This window comes from Podarcis gaigeae (genome assembly GCF_964106915.1).
Source record: "Podarcis gaigeae genome assembly, chromosome: 15".
NCBI classification, from domain to species: Eukaryota; Metazoa; Chordata; class Lepidosauria; order Squamata; family Lacertidae; genus Podarcis; species Podarcis gaigeae.
Genome location: NC_139692.1, coordinates 43968847 through 43996047, shown reverse-complemented (window position 1 = coordinate 43996047; position 27201 = coordinate 43968847). Strand labels below are relative to the sequence as shown.

The 27201-nt window shown below is 49.3% G+C and overlaps 2 protein-coding genes across 31 annotated transcripts in view; one reads left to right on the top strand and one right to left on the bottom strand.

Moving 5' to 3' along the window:
* The window catches only part of MYO18A (myosin XVIIIA), a 143690-nt gene extending 140290 nt beyond the window's left edge, over positions 1-3400 (bottom strand). For 10 of the 20 annotated variants that reach the window (XM_083714951.1, XM_083714972.1, XM_083714977.1 and 7 more), the window contains exon 1: positions 3254-3397. The gene's annotated coding sequence lies outside the window, so the exon portion shown is untranslated. Of the gene's footprint in view, positions 1-3253 lie in introns of all 20 variants that reach the window. The other 10 variants (XM_083714954.1, XM_083714966.1, XM_083714957.1 and 7 more) reach the window with 4 other exon arrangements.
* CRYBA1 (crystallin beta A1) lies at positions 1997-19635 on the top strand. 11 transcript variants are annotated; one of them, XM_083715293.1, is made up of 8 exons: positions 3964-5911; positions 7844-7881; positions 11002-11274; positions 12371-12435; positions 13053-13171; positions 16860-17001; positions 17866-18008; positions 19108-19635. In XM_083715293.1, exons 3-8 carry the CDS (start codon positions 11193-11195, stop codon positions 19253-19255), a joined length of 699 nt encoding a protein of 232 aa, XP_083571419.1. In that variant the 5' UTR covers positions 3964-5911; positions 7844-7881; positions 11002-11192; the 3' UTR covers positions 19256-19635. The 11 variants fall into 11 exon arrangements, with proteins under 11 accessions (XP_083571418.1, XP_083571419.1, XP_083571420.1 ...); XM_083715294.1 differs by having other exon boundaries at positions 7844-7893; XM_083715292.1 differs by lacking the exons at positions 3964-5911; positions 11002-11274 and adding an exon at positions 1997-2659.
* The last annotated feature ends 7566 nt before the right edge of the window (positions 19636-27201 follow it).

The window sequence follows — 27201 nt, the reverse complement described above, 5'->3', positions numbered from 1 at the left end:
GTCTTGGATAGAGCAGGGCAAGCCGCAGTCAAAGGACCAGCACCAAGTGCAGGTACACTGAGGAAAACTGACATCTGCAATCCAAACATCTGCAATTCCCCTGGAAACTATCCTAATTGCACCTCAAAAACCCTGTCCAGGTTTGGGCTAAATGCCTCACAGCAAACCTTAAGACTCTGGTGCTTCCCCAACTGTTGCACCCACAGACATGCCAAGCAGCTGCTGTTCTTTAAAGGAAGCACCAATAATTATTATTACAATTTATTACCATCATTATTATTTACTTCATTTCTTACTCAGTCTTCATCATAAGGTCCAAAGGTGGGTTACAACAATAGAAACACAAGGTTAAAACTCATATAAGACAACTGATGGAAGTTGTACAATGAAGATGTCAGTGGCAACTCTGTGGGGAGGGAATTCCACAGCTTGTGGGCTGCCACAGAGAGTGCTCTCTCCCAGCTCCCCCCCCCCCGAACCTCAGAGAGCAGTGGAAAGAGCAAGAAGGCCCCCCTCTGCCAATCTTAACAGCAAAGGGGGGCTGAAAAGAAGCAGTCTTCAAACTGCAGGGCTGAGACACAGCAGGGATGCTGGACGGGACAGGACAGGACCACAGGAACTTAGGAAACAGTCTTATTACGAACCAGAACATTAATCCATTTAACTCAGTATTGTTGACACTGACTGACAGCAGCTCTCTGGGGTTTTAGAAAGGGGTTGTCTCCAGCCCTACTGGAGATGCCACCAGGTACTGAACCTGAGACCTAATGCATGCAAAGCATATGATCCACCATTGAACTATAGCCCCTCCTCTAATACCAGGGCAGATGCACAGATCCCCCAGAAAGCCAGGCAACCACAGATTGTGCATACATCAAAGCAAAGATGCACCCCATTCACAGCTGCTGCTTAGCCAGAAAATATTCACTTGCTGAATGGATGCTTAGCATACAGCTGTTTTAAGAAACAAAAACTGCAATCCTAGCAAAGAGTTAATGGCAGCCAACCCTGGATACGGGGTATGGGGGTGGAGGAAACAACCCTCATTCTTTACATACGTGTGCACACAATAATTCTCCAGCCACCACCATACCCACTACCTAAAAAAAAAACAGCTATGCACACCCAACCACAGATATCCAACCTTTGCAAACCTGGAATGTGTCACACATCAGATTGGGGAGAAGTGGTACACTGTAGCCACACACAAAAGCACCACCAAAACCCTGTGGGTGTGACCGACATGCACACACCCTGAACTCTCAAGGTATGGTGTCCATGCACAAACACCGTTTCCCTCCTCATATCAGTTTTTTATTATTAATTAGATTTCTTCCGCAGCCTTCACTACGCAGTCCTAGGACAGGTTACAGCAATTTAAAAATACAGTATTAAAACAGATTAGGATCAAAAGAAAAAAGTGGGTCCTAAAATATATATATCCTAGGTGTCAAAACCCAGGGTAAAGAGGTGTGTATTAAATGTCCAAGCTGACACATTTAACACGCACAATTTACAATTCTGTGCACGCGAGCAAGACAGCCAAGCCCTTCCCTGTCTGTATCTCACACATCAATACACTTTAAAACCCATGGCTTGCCTTCCAAATCACACCCAAATGAATGTTTACCGTGGACAGAAAAAGCATTAGATATTCCTCTCCATATAACATTCTCATGCACACACACCTACCTTCTCAGGACATGCTCACAACACAACCTAGGCCAATTCAAAAGCCTGGAAATAGGGACAAAGCCAAAGGATGGAGGCAAGAGAGATTTTTGACACCTCCTTGCTGTGTGAGAGAGACAAAGACTATCACTTTAACACAACACTGGAGGATCTGGGCTATTCGAAGAGCACAAGGTTTGGTCACCCCAAAATCATCACACACACACACACACACACACACACACACCACATTTAAACCCAGGAGGTGCTTTTCCCACAAAGAACTGCACATTGCAACTCACCTAGGTCAGTTCAAAGCTGGAGGGAGGAATCCCATGTTCGTGTGCATACAAGAAAGGTACATATTTTGACAGGTACACAGAGAATGCATATTTGAGAGAGACTAGACCATAAACAAACCTCACTCTCATACACACACACACCCTCCATGCATCCTTTCGCACAAACACATCTAGGACCTGCCTCCTGCTCATGCCCAGATGAATGTGCATATAAAGAACATGTGCACACATGCAAATGAGGGAAAGAAACACAAGGACAGTGACTTCCGCTACCTGTGTTATACCATTCATGCACACATTCCCCAAGACCTGCTTCTCACAGGCAGAGAGGACTATGCACCCAACATACCTAGGCTACTTTATGGGGGGGGGGGGGAGCTGGACTCGGGAGGAAGCTATTAGAGAGGCACATCTTTTGCCACAGGTGGCATCAGTATGTGCTGTGTGTGAACACGCACACCCTTTACACAAAAGCACCTTTAAACCCACAAACTGCCTCCTCCCACCTGTGTGGACATGCAATCACACCTGTAGGCAGAGTGACACACATACACAAATCTGCAAAAACAGCAACAACCCCCACCCCCAGCACATTCCCAAGCATCTTTAAACCCTAGACACACTCCTCTCCTAAATTCAGGAATTCCAAAATTCAAGGAGACCTACATTTGCGTGCCTGTTTATGGGTATAAAAGAACACACACAAACTCGTGTGTATGGGCTGCACCCAACCTTATTCCTTGCTGAAATGAAGGCACAGTTGGACCAACTTAGGCCCATTGAGTGCCTCTGAGGAGACTCCGCTGAGCCGGCTGAAGTTACTACGGGGACCACGACCAACCCGGGGCCCATTAATCCCGGTGGATCTCCTCGGAGGAGAACCCCGTTGAAGGAGCACCCTGACGAAGCGCAGGCCCATGGATCTCAATGGGTCTCCTCCGGGATGGCGACCCGTGGGAATCAAGGGGCGCCTCGACTGACACAGGCCCATTCATCCCAACCCAAGAGGGAAAGCCTCCCCTGAGGGAAAGTCAGCCGGATGCAACCCGGAAGGGAACAAGCGTTATCCCTCTGCTGCACGCGTCGCTCCCTTCTCACGAGCGCCGCTTGCACGGTGCCACACGCCTTCTCCCAACCCGTAACATCCACACCGAGGAGGCGGCGGCGGCGCTTCTCCTCCTCCTCGCCGCCGTCCGCCCCTCTCCCACAGCGATGGCGGCGTCCCCCTCTGCCTCCATCCTCCGGGGCTCCCCGCCCGGCCCCTCGCCTCCCTCGCTCACCGGGCAGCGCGGCTGGATGGCGAGGCCCGGCCCGGCCTCTCTTTCGGCCCCGGCTGCTCGCTGCCTCCGCCTCCTGCGGCCGCTCCCGGGCCGGCATCGAGCGAGCCCAGCCCGCCAGCAGGAGGAGCAGGAGGGCGGCGGCGGAGGAGGAGAACGGGGCGGGCGCTGAGGAGGAGGAGGAGGAGCGGGAAGAGGCCGGCCTTCTCCCTCCAGCTCGGAGGGGCGAGGCGGGGAAGAGGCAGGTGGGGGTGGAGGCCCTACTCAGAGTAGACCGCCCGCCTTGAAAGGCACGGGCCTCCGCCGCGGGGTCTCTTTCAGCGGCTTCGTGGCGAACTCAGAGCAGGGCCGCCCCGCTTCCCTCACGCGCACATCCAGAGGGAATAATGGGTGCTGCTGGCCCGCCAAGTCCTACTCAGAGTAGACCTCCCTCCCTCCCCACTGAAATGAAGGGGTCCCTTCGCTTTCATGCAAGCGCTAGGGGCGTTAATGGTGAGAAGAAGGCACAACCTCGGGGGGAAACAGTAAAGGAAATGCTCTTTCTGAGGGGGAAGGCAGGCGGTCTCTCTCAAGGGGCTTGCTTCCGAGTAGGCCGCGTCAGTCAGGGGATTATTCCTATTAGCAAGCCCCTTTTGCGTCTGACTGACTTTCCCCTCAGAGAAGCTCTTAATGGTGGCCATGATAACGTTCCCAACAGTTCTCTAGAGGGGGAAATTCAGGGCATCTAATGGGGCTTACTCGCAAGTAAGTGGGACAGCTTACTCAGGAGTCCGCCCCCTTTGGGTGCCCTGACTGGCACTGAGCTTCTCTGAGGGGAAAGCTAGTCAGGGTCAAGGAGGGCAGGGACTTAACTTTTGAGTTATTATTAATTAGTGGGACTTACTTCTGAGTTGTTAGCATTATTAATTACATGGTTGTTATTACCCTCGCAAAAGCAAGCCCATTTGGCACCCTGAAGGACTTTTCCCTCAGGCAACATTTTTGTTACCTATTATTATTATTATTATTATTATTATTATTATTATTATTATTAGCTTCCCTGAGAGGAAAAGGCAGGCAGTGAGGATACCGAATGAGGCTTACTTCCCAGTAAGCATGACTCTCAATTGTTGGTAATCAATACCCCTTTTGATTAAAAAAAAAAACCAAAGAGGTGCCAGTTCTTTTATCTTTATATAATAAGTGTTGTGGGCGCCATCACAAAATGGCTGCTGTCTCTCTCTCTCTCTCTCACACACACACACAAACACATCTAGAGACAACAAGTGTTTAAAGTGATATTAATCCATCTATTGCACAAGGTTTCATGCATCGGTTATATCTGCATGCGTTTAGATAAGGTCCAGAGTCTCCCCATCCCTAGATTGTAAGTTCCTTGAGGCAGAGACTTGCCCTGTCTTTGTAAAGTGCCAGCGATGTGGATGGCACAATAAGAATGAATGTTAACAGCAGGCGCCATCTCAGAAGAAATATTCCCTCCTGGACGAGGGTGGAGGAGGAATGCTTTTTCCTAACAGGGTGCCTGCCACCCATGGATTTTTCAGCACTATAATTAAAAACTAATCAACATTTTGTGAAGCCTGTTGCTCAATTCATTAGGGGCATCTCTTTAATCAACTAAAACTGCAATCCTAGGCACACTTCATTGGGCACACGCAAATTATATCCCCACGAACACTTGCACAGATTAATCTATTCAAACAATCTACTCGTGTTTCTTTGGTCAAAAGGACAGCCCTGCCTCTTTTCCCCCCATTCTAGTCCCCCAATTCTTTTTGCATTGTATTTCTAGCAGCTGTTTTATTTGGGGGAGTTTTGGGTGAACTCTGTGCTTCTGTGCTCACAGAAATGAGGCTGCAACAGGTATGCACCAGGCATTTAAAGCACACACCTTCCCACAAAGAATCATGGGAACTGTAGTTCCCAACACCCTTAACAAACTTTGAGTATCATTTCAGGGGAGAAAACAGAAATGGGGAGTGGGGAGAGAGGGTAGGATGCCCACCTTGGGGGAAACAGCTGGCTGGGACCCTGGCCAGGAGCAGTCCTCCCGCTAAAAGATGATGCGCTGCAACATTTTGTTGCAGCCCCCTCTTGCACCCTGCTCTACTGTCAGCTTTAGACTGAGTTGCTATAACAGGTCTATCAATGTACAAAACAATAACTGGCCAGGTATACATTTGTTTTGAGAGAGAAGTTATGAACTGGTGTTTCACTCTCAGTTATCAGGGCATTGCTGTTGTTGTTTTTGCAGACTTGTCTGTATTGATGAAACAGAGCTGCCAACCATTATGCATCCTATTTACAAGGGTTCTGTTGTATCTGAGGCCATTTTAAAAAGAAATATATATTGTGATAGGGACTTGATAGCAGAGTATTCTGCATTAGTTAGGAACAAAACCTTTTAATCTCTAGCAGACGTTCCTCATCATGCCATTTTGTTAAGGGAGACCCCATCTGCACTTCATTTGATAAGGCTTTCTGACTGTTCCCAATGCAGGGATTTGGATCAGGGCCGGCGGTGATGGTGGCGTGCCCAGACTCCTGACAAGGCACTCACTTCAATAGTGAAAAAAGCAAAACTCTGAAAAGCAAAACTTTTACTTCTGCATGCTGGACCACTTATGCTTTCCTGACACACTTCTTTCTTTTGGTTAACAGGTAACAGATTTTCATGACAGATAATGCAATAAATAGACTCCTCTCTTTCCACGCAAACAGAAAACAATTGTAAGTACACAGACCACTTTTCGACGTTTGCTCCACATAGCAAAGCGTATTGACCTGTTTTCTTTATTGGATGCCAAGTTCAATTAAAATAATAGGGAGATTTCTTTTCTCCTTTTAAAAATGATTATTTGAACAACTTTTCTGCCCTCTAGTGGACTCTGCTTCAAAAGGCAAATCCACCTTTGTTTTGGGAGACCAGCATGGGATGAATGAAGAGTGCTCACATTCTGCTGAGTCTCATGCTTAGGTTACATAAGGCTGCAAGTCTAACCCTGCTTACCTGCTGCGCTTATTCAGTAGAGTTAGCTCTGAGTAAACGTGGTTAGGACTGGGCTGCTATTCCTTTGAACATCCAGTGGGCAGAACATTTAGGTTCTCTTTTCCAAAGTTCAACTTTCTCCACCAAAATCGATGCTTCTTTTAAAGAGTCTTTCAGATTCCTGTTGGTTGATCTGACATTGTAGATGCTAGCCCATGAGCAGTAAAACTGTTAGTCTTTCGGGTACTACAAGACTCTTGGCTGATTTTGCTCTTTGGGGTGTTCCTTTATTGCACTGCTCTGAGCAGGTGCCTAAAGGTGTTCATAGTATATTGCCTCTTAGGTGCTGTAGTCTAACGCAGGAGTAGACAACCCTTTTTCTTCTGCCAAGGCCACATTCCCTTGACAGTAAGCAATCTGTCAGGGGCCACAAGTAATCAGCAATGGGCATCATGGGAGGAATCAAATCCTGGGATTTGGTGGTTTTACCAGGTGACCATTGATATGAGTTAATTTGGTTTTTAGTCTGTTGTTGTTGTTTTAACTGTGTATTGAATTATTGCTCTTTTTCTCAAGTGAAAATTTTATTTTGCTCTTTCTTTTTTAAACCATTTTGAGTGGAAGGTTGGCAATGAAATTCAGAGTTGGTTATCAGGAGGAGCACCCGATGCTTCCACAATGGCTGCCAACACTGTCTACGATGCTTCATCCCCTTCACCCTCCCTTAGACAGGCTCATCTCAAACTGCAGCTCCAGAGTCCCTCCATTAAGCCTGCTGCTGGGTCCAGGCCAAGGAGCTGGGGAGAGGCAGGGCGCCTTTTGTTCAATTCTCTATTGCTCATTTGCCAAAAAACAAAAGCGCTCGCTCAGACGCCAGGCAGAGTGCTGAGGTGGCAGCTTGTGGGCCGCCACTGACAATCCCTCTGAGCGGAAGCCACGGGCCGGGCGCTAGGCCCACCTGCCTGCTTCCCAGAGGGGCAGAGAGAAGCCAGCATGCTGCCCCTAGAAAATAAGTGACCCCTCTCCCCAGCATCTTGGGAGATTGGCCAGACTTAACTGTTTCAAGGTTTCTGGGCGGAAGGGAGTTCCACAGCCCTAGTCTGGGAGAGAGAAACACAGAATCTTGTGTGTCTTTCACAATATCTGGGGGGATGACAGAATAGTGATAAGCCATGTTTGTCCTAAAGAACCATTACTCCCTCAAAAGCAGCAGGAGTGGAGGAACTTTTTCAGCCCAAGGGCCACATTTCCCTTCCAAGGGGCCACATACCATTGGTGGGCGGTGCCAGAGCAATGAATGCAAATCTTACCTTTATACAGTAGGCTAGCTTCTGCACCTGCGCCCAAGCACCCCTCTCTGCCCTCTATCCAGACAAGCAGGAGGCATTACCAGAGCTCAGTGACTCATTGATGCACTCAAGGAGGGGGCGAGTGAGGACTGATGAAGGGTGTGGCCTGGAGAGAGCGGGTGTGGCCTGGGAAGAGTCCCAAGGGCCACATTTCTCTCCTGATCTGCAGGTTCCCCGTTGCTGCTCAAAAGCAACAGCATATCTTGCTTCATGCCAACAAGCTCCAAAACTCAAAACTATTTGCTCCTTTTTCAGACCCTAGCCCAATGCTATTGCAGCTCTCGCCCTGGGATGTGGTTATTACAGTAAGCCCTCAACTTATGCGCATTTAACTTGTGTGCATTCATGCTTTACAGGTATGGCAATAATAATAATAATAATAATAATAATAATAATAATAATAATAATAGTAATTTTTTATTTATACCCCGCCCTCCCCAGCCAAGGCCGGGCTCAGAGCGGCTTACAAGCAATAATAAAAACAAGATGAATGATTACAACTTAAAAACAAAAATAAAATACAACATTAAAATAATGGAACATTAAGATATTAAAATGTAGCCTCATCGCAGGAGGAGAAGGAAAAGAAAGGGGGGGAAAAGAGAGGGAGGGAATCAAATTGGCTCCAAGCCAAAGGCCAGGCGGAACAACTCTGTCTTACAGGCCCTGCGGAAAGAAATCAGATCCTGCAGGGCCCTGGTCTCATGAGGCAGAGCATTCCACCAGGCCGGAGCCAGAGTTGAAAAGGCCCTGGCTCTGGTTGAAGCCAATCTAATTTCCTTAGGGCCTGGGACCACTAGGGTGTTGTTATTTATGGACCTTGAGGCTCTCCGTGGGGCATACCAGGAGAGGCGGTCCCATAGGTACGAGGGTCCTAGGCCGTGAAGGGCTTTAAAGGTCAAAAGCAGCACCTTAAATCTGACCCTGTACTCCACCGGGAGCCAGTGCAGCTTGAAAAGCACTGGGTGAATATGCTCCCATGGCAGAGACCCCGTGAGGAGCCTCGCTGCAGCATTCTGTACCCGCTGGAGTTTCTGGGACAGCTTCAAGGGCAGCCCCGCATAGAGCGAATTACAGTAGTCAAGCCTGGAGATGACCGTCGCATGGATCACTGTGGCCAGGTCGGGGCGGGAAAGGTAAGGGACCAACTGCTTGATGCGGCGAAGGTGGAAAAATGTCGCCTTGGCTGTTGCTGTAACTTGCGCCTCCATGGAAAGGGAGGCGTCAAGGATTACACCCAAACTCTTAACGGAAGGCAATGGCACTAATTGGGCCCCCGCAAGAGAAGAGAGTTGGTCCCTCATCCCCATGCCATCCCGACCTAGCCATAGGACCTCTGTCTTTGAAGGATTTAGTTTCAATCGGCTCCCACGAAACCATCCAGCCACAGCTTCCAAACATCTGGTCAGTGTGTTCGGGGCCGAGTCAGTGTGGCCATCCATCAGCAGATAGAGCTGAGTGTCATCAGCATATTGGTGACAGCCCAGCCCAAAGCTCCGGATAATCTGGGCAAGGGGGCGCATAAAGATGTTAAAAAGCATTGGGGAGAGAATTGCGCCCTGCGGCACTCCACACACCAAGGAGTGGCGCGACGACATTTCCCTCCCCAGTGCCACCCTCTGTCCCCGACCAGAGATAAAAGAGCACAACCAGTTACGGGCTATGCCCTGTATCCCCACGTCTGCGAGGCGGTGGTCCAGAAGATCATGATCAACCATGTCAAAGGCTGCTGACAAATCTAAAAGGATCAGCAGTCCTGACCCGCCTCGATCCAGTTGTCTACGGAGATCATCTGTTAGGGCAACCAGAGCCGTCTCCGTCCCAAAACCAGGACGGAAACCGGACTGAAATGGATCTAATGCCGATGTTTCCTCCAGAAACCTACCAAGCTGTTCAGCAACCGCTCTCTCAATTACCTTACCCAGGTATGGAAGATTTGAAACTGGGCGGTAATTGGATAGGTCTAAGGGATCTAATGAAGTTTTTTTTAAGAGTGGACACACCACTGCTTCCTTCAGTTCCCCTGGGAATGTCCCCGTGTCAAGGGACAAATTGATAATTTCAACCAGGGGGGTCCGCGCAACATCTGGACACTCCCTAATCAGCCAAGACGGGCACGGATCAAGGAGGCAGGTGGTGGGCCTACCAACTTGGAGGAATCTATCCACATCAGTAGGGAGTATCCGATCGAAATGGTCCAACACCGGACCTGAAGTCAGTTGAGGGGCCTCCAGTTCAGTCACTGTATCTAAATTGGCAGGGAGGTCACGGCGGAGCAACTGGATTTTCTCCGCAAAAAAAATCGCGAATGCCTCACAGCTGTGGGTCGAATTTGTGCTTAAATTTTGTTGTCCTCCTAAGGACGTTATTGACCTAATTATTTTAAAAAGTTGTGCCGGGTGAGAGCTAGCGGATGCAATGGAAGCTGCAAAGTAAGATTTCTTAGCAGCTTTCATTGCCATCTCATAGGCTTTCATAAGTGTCCTATAAGATGTTCTTGAGGCTCTGTCACGAGTCCGTCGCCATACTCACTCTAGCCGTCTGAGATCCCGCTTCATTTTCCGGAGCTCCTCAGTAAACCAAGGGGCCCGGTTTCGACGGGGTCGCAGAGGGCGCTTAGGCGCGATCTCATCAATGGCTGCCAAGAGCCGGTTATTCCAGTCCTCAACAAGGTCATCTAATGAGTCGCCAGGAGGAGCAGGATTCTGCAAGGCTTGTCGGAATCTAAAAAAATCTATAAAAAAAAAAGTTTTTAAAACACGGTGGGGTTCCAGGAAAAATGACTTCGGCATTCCCACCCGCCGTTGAAGCCAATGGGTTTTGACTATAAGTGATTTTGGCTTTAGACACGACCCCCAAAACATAACCCCCATGTAATTTGTGGGCTTGCTGTATAAGATCCCTAGCTGTCTCCTTTAGCTAGTGCCCCTTGTTAGTGGCCAAATTGCGTTGAAGCTAAAGGGGGACATGAGAGAGCAGAACAGCCTAGAGGGGTCTGGGTACAACTGGCATAATTCAGAAAAGGCAGAATGTGGCATTAGGTACGCAATCCCGCTCCCTGATATTCCCATTCTACGAACCTTCTGGAGCAGAACAACTGCCCATCTAGTCCGGTATCCTTTTCTCACAGGGGCCAACCAGGTGCTCTAAAGGGAAGCCTGGAAGCAGGATCCGAGCACAAAAGCCCTCTCCCTTCCTGGGGTTTCCAGCAGCTGGTATTCAGAAGCATCACTGCCTCCAGCCATGGAGTCAGAGCATAGGTTTCGTGGCTAGTAGCCATCAGTAGCCGTCTGCTCTATGACTTTGTCCAATCTTCTTCTAAAGCCATCTAGGTTGGCCATCACTCCTTCCTGTGGGAGGGAGTTCCATAGATGGGTGCTGTTCTAAAAACTGCCTCTTCTCATTTCCCCCAGACACTAGCCAGGCATTCCTGCAGGCGGCCCCCGCCCTGGGTGGGTGATGGGCGATTGAATGCACCCTCAGCCAAGAATGCAACTTGGACGGTGGAAGCGAGCCGTTGAAATCTCTGGGGATCAAGGGAGGCTCAGTGGCAGAGAATGCATCATGCTGACTGCAGCTCAAAGCTTGCCCGGTGCCTATCGGGATGCTGGCCCTATATAAACAAACAGGGACGGTCCAGGCAGCAGGGCGGCCCATGGAGGAACTGTCACCATTCAGCGAGCGAGGTGAGTCACTCCAGAGAAAACCCCCCTCCTCCAAATTATCTCCCCCGTCTGGACTTTATTCATCAAGACCGAGACTCCTGTCCGGAAAGAAATCCAACAGGCTGTCTCTTAAATTGAAACCCCCCCCCCCCCAAATAATCAAACTGGAGGAAAATGGCAGGTCTTGGACAACCTATTTGCATTGCATTGCTATCTCACCTCTCCTCCTCAGAGCTCAAGGTGGTGTATGTGGTTCTCCCCCACCCCATTTTATCCTCACAACAACCCTGTGAGGTAGGTTAGGTTGAGAGGCGGTGGACTGGCCCAAAGTTCCACCCATGGAGCTTTGTGGCTGAGTGGGGATTTGAATCCTGTTCTCCCAGCTCCGAGTCTGACACTCGAATCACTACACCATGCTGGCTCTCAACTGAGGACAGAGGTAGCTAATAATAATAATTTGCACCTCCACTGCCCTACTTTGTGCATTTTTGTGGGTGAACTGACCCACTTCTTAACTTTGTGGAAAAAATATGAAAATCGAAACGCAGCCATTCTTTGAGATTTGCACATCCCTGAATTTTGTGATGCTGTTCTCCAACAGGGAAAATGTGCATTTAAAAATGAATATGTTAATGAAATCAACGTATTAAAATGATAGGGGAAATCACTTGCAAAAAAAAGTGCCTGTCAGGCAAAACTGCATGCAAGAATGCATATATTTGGGGAAATTGGCACTAAAACTCTGATGGATTTCACAAGAACTTAAAAATAAATAAATGCTGATGCAGAAATTAGAATCCGAAACTAACAGATGAGTCCATGCCTATTTGCACCACTGTCCCATTTTGGAACACAAACTGAGGGGAGAGGCAGGAAAAGTCATCCAGTCACAAACCGGACAAAATTGCAAGTGAGGTGGGAGCCTCCTAAATTTGCTTTTGGGGTTTAGAAATCTATGTTGTGGGTTTGGGGCCCCGCATCTGCCAGACACTGCCCTCTCCTGGAAGCACTTGTGTCTGCAGCAAGGACGAACCTGAAAGGACCTTGCTGTCAAAATGGGCACCTATGCAGATTTTGAGACGAATTTGATGCTTTCCCCTGTTTTTCTTTCCCTTAGAACTCAGCCACGCAGCCAAGATGGCACAGATAAACCCCCAACTGGCCCAGGTGGGCACGTGGAAGGTACGTCCCGGTGGTTAAAACGCGGGCGGAGAGCCACAAAGACTCCTGTGGCAATGCAAAGACCAGCAGATTTATTGCAGGGGGTTGGAATAGGTGACCCTTCCAGCTCTACAATTCTGTGGATTATGCTTTCATGCCCAGGATTGGCTTTAAGTTTGAGGGGGCCTTGGCAAAGGGGCAGCCTGGTGCCCTCCTGGCCTCCTGCTCCTTGTGGGCATATCTGGTCCCAATGGTTCCAGCAACAGGCAGCAATCCCATCAAGCAAGAGTGATTTCTAGCCAGGCAAAAACACTGAGGGAGGGGTGTGGCCTGGAGGGAGGGGTGTGGCGAGGGAAGAGGCGTGGCCCGGGGAAAGTTCTGAGGGCCATCCAGAAAGGCCTGGAGGACCGCATTTGATCCCCAGGCCTGAGACTCCCCATTCCTGGCCTAGGGGTCATTTTCAACCAGAGCAGAGAGAGAGTGTGGAAGAGAGATATTTAAGCTGGCCCTCCTATGAGGCAGAGAGATGCTGGAACAGGGTGTCTTTCAAGGGCAGCAAAAGCAGGTCCTTAAAATTTCCCTCTTTGGAAAGTGGGAACCCTCGCCCTGCCCCGCCTGACGCTGTCGCTCTCTTGCAGATCACTGCCTACGATCAGGAGAACTTCCAGGGCAAACGGATGGAGTTCGCCACCTCCTGCCCCAACATTGTGGAGTGCAGCTTCGACAACGTGCGCTCGCTCAAGGTGGAAAGTGGCGCGTGAGTACAGGGGGTAGCGGGGCTTCCGAAAGCAAGAAGTCAGGTTAAGAAGATGAGAAGAAAGAGTCTGCCGGATCAGGCCAATGGCTCATCTGAGTCCAGGATCCTGTTCTCACAGGGGCCAGCCAGAGGTCCAATTGGGAAGCCTTCAAGCAGAGCCCTCTGCCCTCCTGCGGTCACACGGGCCCCCATAGCAAGTGTCCTCCTGTTCTCAGTCACATGTTCCAAAACTGCCCAGCCCACCTGAACCCACAAAGGCCCTCCTCCAGAGCCCGCAGCCTGCAGGAAACATTGCCTTGGTTTGATTTGACAAAGGTGGTTCCCTGAGCCACGTACAGCAAGGGTGAAGTTCATTGGACATCCCTATCCTCGTCCCATTTATATGCCACCTTTTGATTTAAGCTTCCAAGGCATCTTAAACAAACACAAAAGGGTGCTTCCAGGCTGTTGTGGATCCAGCCACCTGCTGGCAAATTGGGGGTCATGTAATTAGAGCTGATTATAGAATAGAATCATAGAATCATAGAGTTGGAAGAGACCACAAGGGCCATTGAGTCCAACCCCCTGCCAAGCAGGAAACACCATCAGAGCACTCCTGACATACGGTTGTCAAGCCTCTGCTTAAAGACCTCCAAAGAAGGAGACTCCACCACACTCCTTGGCAGCAAATTCCACTATCGAACAGCTCTTACTGTCAGGAAGTTCTTCCTAATGTTTAGGTGGAAACTTCTTTCTTGTAGTTTGGATCCATTGCTCCGTGTCCGCTTCTCTGGAGCAGCAGAAAACAACCTTTCTCCCTCCTCTATGTGACATCCTTTGATATATTTGAACATGGCTATCATATCACCCCTTAACCTCCTCTTCTCCAGGCTACACATGCCCAGCTCCCTTAGCCGTTCCTCATAAGGCACCGTTTCCAGACCTTTGACCATTTTGGTTGCCCTCCTCTGGACACGTTCCAGTTTGTCAGTGTCCTTCTTGAACTGTGGTGCCCAGAACTGGACACAGTACTCCAGGTGAGGTCTGACCAGAGCAGAATACAGTGGCACGATTACTTCCCTTGATCTAGATGCTATACTCCTATTGATGCAGCCCAGAATTGCATTGGCTTTTTTAGCTGTCACGTCACACTGTTGGCTCATGTCAAGTTTGTGGTCAACCAAGACTCCTAGATCTTTTTCACATGTACTGCTCTCAAGCCAGGTGTCACCCATCTTGTATTTGTGCCTCTCATTTTATTTGCCCAAGTGCAATACTTTACATTTCTCCCTGTTAAAAATTCATCTTGTTTGATTATGAGGCCCTGTGCAGGAAACTGGCTCGCCCCCCTATAAAAATGGATTTCCCCCCCCTTCTCTTTTTTGAAATAAAGAAAGTGATGAGGAAATGCACTGGAAAGCGTGGGACGGACGCTTGCTTTGGCTTCCCTGCAAGCAAATCAGAATAAATGTCTATTAAATAGCCAACGTAGCATCTGATTTCCCTGGAATTTCCTGGAGCACTGTGGTGTTGCCTCTTTTGTGCAAGTTTCCTTTATGTGTTTATTTATATCTTTCATCTCACCTGACCCTTCTTTCTTTCTTTCTTTCTTTCTTTCTTTCTTTCTTTCTTTCTTTCTTTCTTTCTCTCTCTCTCTCTCTCTCTCTCTCTCTCTTTCTATTGTTAGAATGTTTTGTTAATCTCATTATACATTTTATAATTTAAAAAATAAAATAAAATGTGATATTATGCCAGAATGCATAACTTGCTTGAAGGAGTCCAAGAATGCATAACTTGCTTGAAACGATGTAAGCCAGGGCCAGCCCACCCATGAGGCAAGGGGAAGCGACTGCCTAAGGTGGAGGGGTTCATAGAGGAGCAGATCCAGCCTCCAAGGAATGCATTGCCCACTGCTGCTGCTGCTGCTGCTGCTGCTGCTGCTGCTGCTGCTGCTGCTGTAGTGACAGCAATGGCTGCTGCACGCTCCTTGGAATCTAGATCGACTGCCTCCTTGGCAGCCCCCTCCCCAAATGCTAGCTCTGCAGTGGCCTCTGGGGGAATAGGAGGTGCTGCTTGTCTCCCCCCACCCATGGGGAGAGAATGGTGGGGGCTGCCCTCAGGGCCTTTGATTCCCACAGCTGCCATCAGCTATGGTTGATGTGATTCCCTACCTTGTTCCCAATGTAGATTTTCACCCATTGCTTCTTCCCTGGAGGGGGGGAAGCACCATTTTCTGGTTTGCCTCAAGTGACCAGATGTCTTGGGCTGGCCCTGGCACAAGCAGCTCCTGAAAGCACATCCCTTGGGCCGTATTGAGGCTAATAAAAGATAGGCTGTTGGACTGTTGTTCCATCACAAGTCACCTTGTCCGTACTGCTGCAATATAGGCTGTCTAAAGTCCTTCTGAAAACATGGGGTTGCCCTTTTCTCCAGCCCGCAGGGTCCATGCTTTGTGCACTCTTAACGAATCAGCGTTCTCAAAGAAAACTCCAGGTGCACCTCTCTTTTGCTCTTGTCTTCCCTGCCATCCTCTTGTGTGCTGCTGATTGCAATTTCAATTAAAAATATAATGAAAATAATGTCCCTGCAGGGTGGATGCTTAATAAAAAGGTTGTCAGGAAGGGCATGAAATTAAAAACGGCATCTAAAAGGGATCCTATGACAGAAACACACACGCGCGCACGAAGCAGTGAAAAGCTGCCGTCTTAAAAAGGACAGTTAAAATATCCCGGCTGTTGCCAGGGAGGTCCCCTGAGGTGACCAAGTTGGGGATTCCCAGGCCAAAGGAAAGTATTGAGAAACCTCCCTTTACACAAGAGGCTCATGCATAGCTGACTGAGGCAGGTCAAGAACCCAGCCCCAGAATCAGACCAGTCCGGGGCTACCCACAAAGCTATATTTAGGCTGAATAACGAGAACTGGATGATCACTTCTTCGAGGGCCCGTCGCTCAGCCGTCCTGCTGTGGGGCAGACCGCCCTCTCCGCCAGTGGGATAAAACGAGGGCATGTGATGCATCCCCTCTGAGTGTCCTGATTTCCCAGGGACAGTCCCGGAAGTACAAAGCCATCCCAGCTTCTGATTTGACCCCAGAATGTCTCCTTTTCCCCTCCAGCACTGCCAGTACTGAGCTGGGGGAGTACGATGTGCCCACGCTTGCCCTGGGTGGTGGCAGTGCTGCCTGTGTGAGGAAGCATCCTGTTGCCTCTTCCGGGCCTCTCCCTGGCTGCCTCCTCCCTTGGGCAGCTCGCAGCAGCTGCTGGAGAGCAGGCAAGGAGAAGAAGAGGCTACCACCAACGAGGCCCAGCCCCGTACCACATGCTGGCTCTGAGGGGTCAGCAGAGGGCAGGACCACCCTGGGCAGCAAGAAGGGTGCAGTACAAGGAGCCTTGGTTTTGTTAATTTAAAAAATGCTTTGTGTATCCACATCAAATATTGCCCCTTTCTAAAATGTATTTATGACTGTGTGTTTTTCTTCTTGCAAATCTACCAATGAATAAAATAACGTCAGGACTAAGAGGTCTTCTCAGGACAGTGGAGGGCCTGTGCGCTGTGCCCCGTTGGTGTCGTGGGGGTGGCACTCGCTCTTGGTGGGGGGACCAAAATTTGGGGGTCGAGGAGAGTGGGGAGTGAGACATGCCCCTCTTTTCATCTGGGGAAGGTGTGGTGATGTGGTTTCTTGCTGAACGTCTCCTCCTTCCTCTCCGCAGCTGGTTTGGCTATGAGCATACCAACTTCTGTGGGCAGCAGTTTGTCCTGGAGCGCGGAGAGTATCCCCGCTGGGAGGCCTGGAGCGGCAGCAATGCCTACCACGTGGAGCGGCTGATGTCCTTCCGCCCTATCTCCTCCGCAGTGAGTCCCTTCGCCTTTGCCGCGCAGCATTATGCAAGGACCACAATCGCAGGCCTGTTAAAACAAGACCTCTGGAGAAAGAACCAGCTTTCCCGGTTCAGGAGGCAAGCGTTCGGGTTTCACAGAACTCCTTTTTGAGCTGCATGCAAACTTTCAAGCTTCACAGAGTTCTTCTTTAGCATAAATAAGATGCTTGGGAGGTTTTTTAAAAATGTAATTGCCTAATAATAATAATACCATCTCCAGTCCAGAGATTGGGGTGTGTGGGGAGGTGTGAGTTAAGTTTGTTAATTTAGTTTAGATGGGCAGCGTACAAATAAGATTCATTATCCTCATCATTTATAAACTGCTGAATATTGTAAAAAAATACTTAAGCGATATGCAAGCTGCTGAAATTCTTCAAAAGGGTAAAACTGGAGTTGTTTTTACTTCTTGCTGTAGGGGTGAAAAGGCTTAAGGCCAGCCCTCTTTGGACCCCCCCCCCATGGTTAGGAATTACAACATCATGGCTTTTCAATTTAAATTAAAACTGCTGCAGAAGAAGGGTATCAACAGCTTTTAGGCAGACAGGCTAAGAGGGCTCAGTCCCAATGTGTCCAAAACTGGGAGAGAACAATAGAGGGCCTGGGCAGCTGAAGCCACAGGTAGCCCCTGCCTGGCACATAGTGTCATGCACAGATGGCATCTTACCCTAATATTATTGTCCCGCATTTCAGGCCCCTTGAGCTCTGTGTGCTGGAGGGGCTGTGAAGTCATGGGAACATCCCTACCTTTATGGTGGCAGCGCGAAGTTGGCATCCTGAATGTTGGACAGGTGTTTTCACTGAAAAGAGGGCTGCTTTGCTCTTTCCTCCACCCCCACAGAGCCACAAAGAGTCCAAGATCACCCTTTATGAAAAGGAGAACTTCATGGGGCAGCCGTGGGAGGTCCATGATGACTACCCTTCCCTGCAGGCCATGGGCTGGAGCAACAGCGAAGTGGGCTCCATGAAGATCCACTGTGGCGCGTAAGTGGGGGCGATGGCAGGAGACAGCTTCTGAGCCAAGATGTGAGGCCAGGGAAGGGTGCCGTGCGGGCATGCCAACTCCAGGGGGCCAAGGTGTCTTCACCCCCCCCCCCGATATTTGTTTGAAGGGGACCTGGCCCCCTCAATGTTGAGGACGCAGCATCACGGAAGGCAGCACTGTCCTGCACACTGCCAGGAGACGAGTGTGACGTCATGCGCGTGCAACGTGACCCCCTTAATCTTGGGGAGAGCGGGCACCTCTGCCCCAAGTGTGCCAAGATGGCCTGACTTGGGGTAGTCAGCCTTTTTATACCTACCGCCCACTAATGCATCTTTCTTGAGGGTAAAATTTCCTTACCGCCCACCAGTGCCCAATGGAAGGGGGGTTCTGCTTGTGCCATAGAACCCCCTACCGCCCTCCGAGAATCCTGAAACGCCCACTAGTGGGCAGTTGGGACCAGGTTGACAACCCCTGGCCTAACCAAACCGCCCTAGAAACAAGCAGCACTTTCTGCACCTACCAGGGATTTGCAACTGGGTCACACACACACACACCTGGTTGCTGATTCCTGCATTTCAAGGGGTTAGACTGGATAATTATTATTATTATTTATTATTTATACCCCGTCCATCTGGCTGGGTTTCCCCAGACACCCTGGGCGGCTTCCAACACAATATTAAAATACAGTAATGCATCAAACATTAAAAGCTTCCCTAAAGAGGGCTGCCTTCAGATGTCTTCTAAAAGTCTGGTAGTTGTTTATCTCCTTGACATCTGATGGGAGGGTGTTCCACAGGGCGGGTGCCACTACCGAGAAGGCCCTCTGCCTGGTTCCCTGTAACTTGGCTTCTCGCAGGAAGGGAACCTCCAGACGGCCCTCGGCGCTGGACCTCAGTGTCTGGGCAGAACGATGGAGGTGGAGACGCTCCTCCAGGTATACTGGACCGAGGCCATTTAGGATGACCTGGGGGGGGGGGTGGAATCCCTTCCAACTCTACAGTTGAAGGATGTGGAGGGTTAGCTGTGCTCCCTGGACAGCTCTTCATGGCCCCAACTGGGCAACTCAGCTTTTGTATCTCTGCAACTCCTCCTCTGCAGGTGGGTTTGCTACCAGTACCCCGGCTACCGCGGCTACCAGTACATCCTCGAGTCCGACCACCATGGCGGAGACTACAAGCACTGGCGGGAGTGGGGCTCTCACGCCCAGACCTTCCAGATCCAGTCAGTCCGGCGCATCCAGCAGTAGGCCTGAAGGCAAGTGCGCACGCACACATGCACACCCTGGAACAGAGCGTCAGGGCTGCAAGTTGCCAGCGCAGAAGGGAGGACTTCGTTTTTCACCCCACCTCCCCCCAGTTCCCCACACAGGTGCTTAAACCTCTCTCTCTTTTTTGCTCTTGGTCCTCTTGGGCTGGGGGAATCCTTCTCTCCAGCATCTTCCTTGCTGCCACAAAGAGGAAGGAAACACCTGGGAAGGAAATGTGTGTGTGTGAAGCAGGAAGCACTTTGTACATGCTCTGGTGTCAATGTGTTTGCGCAAGATGCACAGGGCGCTGTAGGCAGGCAGAAAGACGGCAGCCTAGTGTTCCCTGCATGCTTAAAAATAAAGCCAGGCTTGTGCTCAAAGCAGGAGTGATTTTGTATGATTTACATTTTACATGATTGAAAGCTGCGGTCAAATCATGTTTTGGAAACCTTAAAATAGAAGCACCTCCCTCTCTGGCTAGGGACAATAGGCTCCACCCACCCACCAGCACATATTTTCAATTACAGTATCGAGGGCTAGAAACTTGAGCAGTTTTAAAAACACACACATGGAAGGTGGGAGTCTTGTGAAGCTGAATCCGGCATCCACTCTAGCATTCTATACAGATGTGCAGCTTATTTCAGACAATACTCCCGAGGGTCTCTTGAGCGTAGATTTTGCCAACTGCAGAGGGGCTACACAAAGTCACCTTTAGGTGGGGCTCAGACAGTAGTAGGAGCCGCTTAAGCCAGGTGTGAAGAACCTACACAGCTCCAGATGTTGGGACTGGCATGGCTACATGGGAAGGTGGGAGGGAGTCCAACAACATCTGGAGACTATGGGGTGGAAGGGAGGAGGAGGCAGGAAGCAGAGCTAGGAGGCAAAATGTTTTTCCCCACCCCCAATGAGATACTGCTTTGTTTGCAAAGTTCGCCACAGCACCATTGGCCAGCCATTCTCCTGGAAACAGAAATTCTATCTTATTACCTCCAACATCACCACCCGAATGGTATAATTACCTCTAGTGAAATTATCACCAAGAACGGGACTGGTTGGAAAATCATAACTGAAAAACAACAGACACATGGAAACTTGATTTTTTTTTTTATTGAACATTTTACATCATGTAGCATCTCTTAATTTATTTTGTTCTACAACCATCTCTCTCCATTTTTAGTTTTCTTCATTAAAATATAAAATAGATTCTTTTTAGTGGGAGGGGAAGTTTTAAGAACTGTTGTGGAATAGCATTTTTTTAAAAAGGGAGGGAGGGAGAAGCTGAGATTTTGCTTCCGTTAAGTGACAAAACTGACCTAGCCTGAGCAACAGCATGGAGACGGATTGATGGACTGGTGAAATTTGGCTGGTTCTGGGTCTGTCACCCCCACTGCAAACCTCCTCAACAAAACCCAACAAAGCCCACCAGTTCCTCCAGTCTGAGAAGTAGTGCCCTTTTTACAGCTGGGCGCACAGCCCATTCCTATCCACCGTGAAACATTTGGAGAGAAGGGGAGGGGAAACGGCAAAATGCTCTGGCCTTTTGGCCAGAAATGTCTCTCCAGTCTCGGCGTTATGGAATAAGAGAGCTCTAAGCAGGTGGATTTTTTCCTCTTGAAGAACAGGGAGTATCTCACACATACAATCTAGGCCAGTCTGCCTCGCTTTTTGACCCAGTTCTTTGCAAAGGACTTGGTGGTATTTTTCAGGTCAAGTGGTCTCATGTTCTGGGACAGAAGCAAAAATAAAGCCCCCCCCCACCCCCCACAAGGTCTTGCTCTACTGCAAAATGGCCAAGCAGGAAAGGTGAGAGTGCAGTCATTGCGTGCCAGGGCTGTGACATCTCAAGATTTATATTAATAAGGTTTGTGGTTCAATGGGAAAGAAATGAAGCGGCAAGTCACCCACCCCACCCCCCGAGTCAAGCAAACCAGGCAAGTGTTGGAACCAAGTTTTCAAAGACCCTGTTTCTGGGGTGGGGTGGGGTGGGGTGGGGTGGGGGAGATGACACAGGAAGGAGACTGAGAGGTCACTGCAGAAGATGCAGACAGACTCTTCAGAAAGGCAGTCCCCAGCACTGCCATTTTCTCAGCACTTTGCAGAATAGGTTGCGGTCAAAAGGGCAAGAGATCCGTGCAAAATATTGAGGGCCAAGGTGGTGTCAGGCTTCCCAAAATTCAAACACCCTCCCCCCCCATCACATATTGTAAAAGATTAAGTTACAGGTAGGTAGCCACGTTGGTCTGCCGTAGTCAAAATGAAATATTTTTTTTCCCTTCCAGTAGCACCTTAGAGACCAACTAAGTTTGTTATTGGTATGAGCTTTCGTGTGCATGCACACTTCTTCAGATCCACGCGCACGAAAGCTCATACCAATAACAAACTTAGTTGGTCTCTAAGGTGCTACTGGAAGGAATTTTTTTTATAAAAGATTAAGACACTGAACTATGAGCGTTTGCAGATTCCAAAATGGTTTGCGTTTCCCCTCCCTCTCCAGGAAGGGCAGAGGGACTTAAGGCAGCTCACCAACAGGAGTCAAGGACAAAACTTAAAAGATAAAATTTGGAGCTGTACATTTAAATGGGCCTTGAAAGACAGGAAGGAAGTTTTTTTGGGGGGCAGGCACCTCAGCAGACAAGAGGCAGAACACAGTAGCTGTGACTAAAGTTGGGGAGCTATCCCAACATCAGGATTTAGAAATCACACAGAACTGGGGAGCAGGGAGAGAGGCCACCAGGAATTGATTCCTCAGAATACAAGAAAACGCCCCCTTTAGCACTCCAACACACAACACAGAAAGACCTGCTTCCCAGAGGCACCCTGAACTTGCAATCCTTAAGACATGCTTCACTAGAGAGTCCCGTGGAACTAGCAGAGATGTGCAGCAGATCAGCTGGTGGGGAAGGAAATTTCACAGAAATTGTGCCATTTTATTTTGCCCGCTTTTAAGAGTGCAACCTCTCCGGCACTCACCAAATGGAGCTTTGGCGACAACCAAATGTGCAAAAGCCATTGGAATAATAATAATCAATGCATGCAAAGGTGTTCCACTCTGTATGCATCCATTAGTTAGTGCCTGCTGGTCCAGCAACCTGTTCTCACAGTGGCCAACTAGATGCCGGTGGAAAGCCTGCAAGGAGGACCCAAGCAAAAAGTACTCCCCACCCGCCATGCACCTGGGAATCCATATATAGGGTGGGGGAGGCAGGAAAGAGAAAACCAAAATTATGCCGTGGAGGGGTTGGTGTTTAATTCCGCAGATCATGATGTCAAGGATGCAATTAGCGTCTCTCCAGGTTTCATTTCAAATGCAAAGTGCATTTTCCTCCTTTTCTCTAGTTCCCACCCTGAAAAGCAGCCACCTGACCAACTGAATTAAGAGCCTGCATGGAAAGATGGGCTCAGAAACTGTATTAGATGTTTAATTTAGATGCACACCACTCTGCAGCAAGCAAAGAGAGATGTAAACCTACACCTCCTGGATTCCAAAACTTGTTTTCTCATTATACAGGATGCCATGTTTCTTGCCCCAAAATACAAGAGGGAGGGAGGTAACTCACGTCGGTTAAGAAAGCCACTTTCTTGGATGTAAATCTGTGGGCAAACAAATCCCAGTGGCAAAGAAACATACTCTGGAGACTCTGCAAAGGGGCATCAGATGCCCCTACAAAGCTTGAGGACTACTGGCATGAAGTGGGGGTGCCAATGAAAGTGTTGAATGGTAAAATGTGAAGGTTCATTATTGTTTCACAAGTTGTGTATGTCTTTAAGGGCCGGGGCAAATAACGAGACCCAGTCTTGCAGGTGCTGCTAGGTAAAGGTAAAGGTACCCCTGCCCGTACGGGCCAGTCTTGCCAGACTCTGGGGTTGTGCGCCCATCTCACTCAAGAGGCCAGGGGCCAGCGCTGTCCGGAGACACTTCCGGGTCACGTGGCCAGCGTGACAAAGCTGCATCTGGCGAGCCAGAGCCGCACACGGAAACGCCGTTTACCTTCCCGCTGGTAAGCGGTACCTATTTATCTACTTGCACCCGGAGGTGCTTTCGAACTGCTAGGTTGGCAGGTGCTGGGACCGAGCAGCGGGAGCGCACCCCGCCGCAGGGATTCGAACCGCTGACCTTTCGATCGGCAAGTCCTAGGCGCTGAGGCTTTAACCCACAGCGCCACCTGCGTCCCCGCAGGTGCTGCTAGGTCGTGTTAATTAAGCTGTGTCAGCATTTGGACATAGTATATAAGGAGCAGCGCCTAACTCTCCCTTCACCCTGGGTGGTGGTTGGGTCATGTTTGTTATTGTTATCTTTAGTGTAAAAGGAGTTTTTGTTTTGTTATTAAAACCTTGTTAAAGTTATTTTTGAGTTCCTTGTTATGCATGGTCTCCTCAGCAAGCTCTCTGCAGCGCTACTAAACCCCAAATAGCCAACAGAAAGAACTAAAAAGTACAGCAGAACTAAAGAACTAAAAAGAATGAGCAGGCAGGCAAAGAACAAACAGATCAATGGAGTGACACACACACAAACCCAATTTGTGTATTTAAGGGTGAGGGTCAGAAACCTGGAGGGTGCGGAGATCACACCCAACATTCCTCCCCATTATTCTTTTTTTTTAAAAAAAAATACTTTGACCATGAAGAGGCTGTGGAAATCTTGCCAGCTCTGGAAAAGGTTTGGGCTCCACCAGCCTGGACTCTGAAGCCAGCCCAGAAGCTTCAGGAATTTGGGGGAGTCCAGAAAAGACATCTCAAGAGGCTCTGGAACTAAAATGCAGTTGGTTCAACCAACCAACCAACCAACCAACCAACCAATCTCCACCTAGCATGTTAGTGGTCAGCAGCATGTCCTACCAGCCTCAGAAGCCAGCATGGCCATGGTCAGGGAGGACGGAAGTCCCACCAGCATCCTGGATTGACAAAGATTCCCCGTATCAGTGACAAGATTGATGCCCCAGAAACAACCCCCGTCCAGATCTGGAGCTCTGCTAGAAGAGAGCCGAGTAACTACACATTGCTTGTCACGATGCAAGAAAAATAACAAATTATCTTAATCCAAGCAACCATGCATGGGAAGGTGATCTGAAGCAATACTGGTGAATGAATTGCAAAAGGTATTTTCAGTGCTACTCCTCTGCCCCCCCCCCACCCCCACCAATAATACTTTTAGAATGTGGCTTGGCAACAGGAAAGAAACCAAGAGTGACAACAATAGGATGTGTCTGCATCTCCATTCAAGGCTAGACTGGTTCATTGCATTTGGCTATGGGGCTTCCTCCCATCACCGCTCCCCCCTCCCCACTGAAAACTGGAAATATTCTACACTTTTCAAAGATGGCTTCACACACCAGAGCAGTCGTCATAAATGTGGGGGCGCCCAGGGTTGCAAAGGTGGCATTGCTTAAGGACACAGGAGAATCAAAAACTGTGCTAAACTGACAGCTCCATGGGAACCCTGGGAAATGCAGCCTTGTCAATAGGAGCTAGGGAACTTCCAAGTTCCTTTGATACCCTTGCAATAAGCTAGCCATTTCCAAGGGTCCCAGGCAAAAGCGGTGGTGGCCATTAAATGCATTTTGAGAGCCATTTTGTTTTGTTTTTAAAGTTCAGCATCTTTGGTAGCCCTTGGTGCAAAAGCAGTGTCCCGGGGGCCTGGAAGCCTTCAAATTTAAGCAAGCCTTAACAGACACCCCTCTTATTGTATTTTTGGCAGAGATTTGGATTCGCAGGTTCAGCGGCTCTCAGCCTGATGAGAAACGTCTTCATATGCCAAAAAGAAAACCCTTTAGCAAATAAAAAATCAAAAAAAGCTTTTAATGAGCCTTGCGCCTTCCTGACATTTTGGACTACAACTCCCATCAGCTCCAGCAGCTGATGGGAGTTGTAGTCCAAAATATCTAAAGGGTACCAGGCTGGGGAATTATTCCAGCAGCTCCCCCCCCCCAAAAAAAACACAACCCACCCACCCCCATCCTTGGTATTTGCAACACCTACAAAGTTTGTTTTTATGGTAACTATTTTATAATTTTAAAAAAGAGTGTTAAGCAGGCTGGACTATCTTCCCAGCACTTGAACGGGAAAGGGCAGCCAGTGCTTGGAAGGACAGGAAATCTGCAAAAGTTTATATGTAATGTGGAGTCCCGTCCCCCCACCCCCCCAAAAAAAATGATGTGGATGTCAAAAACCCATCAAGGCCGATAAGAGAAGCGGAGTTAAGAGAACAATCTACCCAGGTACAAAGTATGGTGCTCAACAGGAATAGATATATTTGCCACTGCCTGAAAAAGCCACCAAGACCTTTGCTCTTTGGAAATGAGAGGTCTGCAGTGTCACAAGAGACCAGGGATGGCTCGATTTTGCAGTAAGCACACAAACTCTCCTTCTGGGACTCCCGCCACTGCCCCTCTCTCCTCTAGAAGCAAATTCCCTGCTGCAGAGGTGATGAGCCTGTGGTCTGCTCCTAGATGCTGATGGACCAGTTCCCGTCTTTCCTGGCCACACACGTGGCAGATACAGAGTACACACACAAACACACCTGGTTTAGAAAGTGGCCCATTCAGCCCCATCCTGATTGCTGCTCAGCTGCCATGCACCCACCAGCATCTGTGAAGCGCCCAGCCTTTCGCCCTTGCAATTTCCCGACCCGACTGCCTCTGAACGACCAAATTCCTAGGTTCAAGCAATGCAGCACAGAGAGGTCTGGGGTTCTCCCCACCAACATCTTTTGTCTCCCATAGACTTGCACATATTGGGGGATGGAGAGCTGGCTGTAGGCAAAGCAGATCAATGGAGCCACAAACGAGAGCTGGAGAACTCTGGCTGGAAGCTAGAAACTTGTCGGTGCAAGTAGTCTCAACTTCTGTTTATTTTTTTGAAAGATTCTACAGGTTAGCCAAGGGAATAGCATCTCGACAGCTTCCTTTGTACATTTTTATCATCTCCGTAGGAGCATCCGACTGCGATGCAAACACAACACCGGCGCCCCACGGCGTCGAGGAATTTGCTCGCCAGGGTAATGTCCAATAGATAAATCCACTCTCTTCCAGCAAGGCCACATCCTGTCCTATCCCCACCCCTTTCCCCCAAATTCTGACAACCAGAGAGAAGGGGATTTAGAGAAAATGGGGGGGGGGGGTTTGAACACCTTCTCCCCCCTCCAGGCACATCACACAAAGCCATCTTGTAAGCAGGGAGATAGCACATGAATTCTCTCCTCTGCAGCTAAGAATAGGGTTGCGGTTCCACCTTGGGGGCCACACTAAAACCTTGACTCTCGTGCCCCCCATTAAAGATGATGGGCTGTATTCGGAGGAAGAACCGGCGAGTCACACTTGCACACATTTTGCCTGTTATTTGGATTACGGCATGGCTGCTGCAGAGAACCTTTGGATCTGCTGGACTACAACTCCCATCAGCCCCCAGAAAGCCCAGCTGATGGACAGGGAGGATGGGAGTTGGCGGGCCAACAATGCTCTTGTTAAGCCACACCAATTGTAGCGCAGCACATCTGGAAGGCGCCCGGTCGACAAAAGACCAGTCCGTGTATTAAAAACATCCCTTCCATGTGCTGCCATCAGGAGCAATGGGCCCTCTGAGCGCTGCCGAACTACAACTCCCAACATCCCTGGCCACGCTGTCTGGAGCTGATGGGAGTTCAGCAACACCTGGAGGACTGAAGGCTCCCCACACTGGGGCTCCATCCCTCATGGCTCAACTCCCCCCCCCCCCCACGTCTTTACACACATATAAAACCGAGGAGGGAAGAGACTAAATTCTAATTATTAAAGAATGTCGAGAACCTTGTGAAGAGAAAACCCCCTCAAAAAAATGGGAAGGTTTAAGGGGGCTGAGGGGGAGTTTGGGGAGGAGGCAGGAACATGGCACCCACAAATAAGAGGACCCCCCCTGACATCTTACAAGGCCAATCAGAGCATCAGAGGAAAAGCACTAGGCAGCAACACACC

Coding starts and splice junctions, on each gene's coding strand:
- CRYBA1 (XM_083715295.1), top strand. CDS start 11,193: ATGCTGGCCCTATATAAACAAACAGGGACGGTCCAGGCAGCAGGGCGG. Junction 17,002..17,865: donor TCCGCCCTATCTCCTCCGCA/GTGAGTCCCTTC, acceptor CCACCCCCACAG/AGCCACAAAGAGTCCAAGAT. Junction 18,009..19,107: donor ATGAAGATCCACTGTGGCGC/GTAAGTGGGGGC, acceptor CCTCCTCTGCAG/GTGGGTTTGCTACCAGTACC.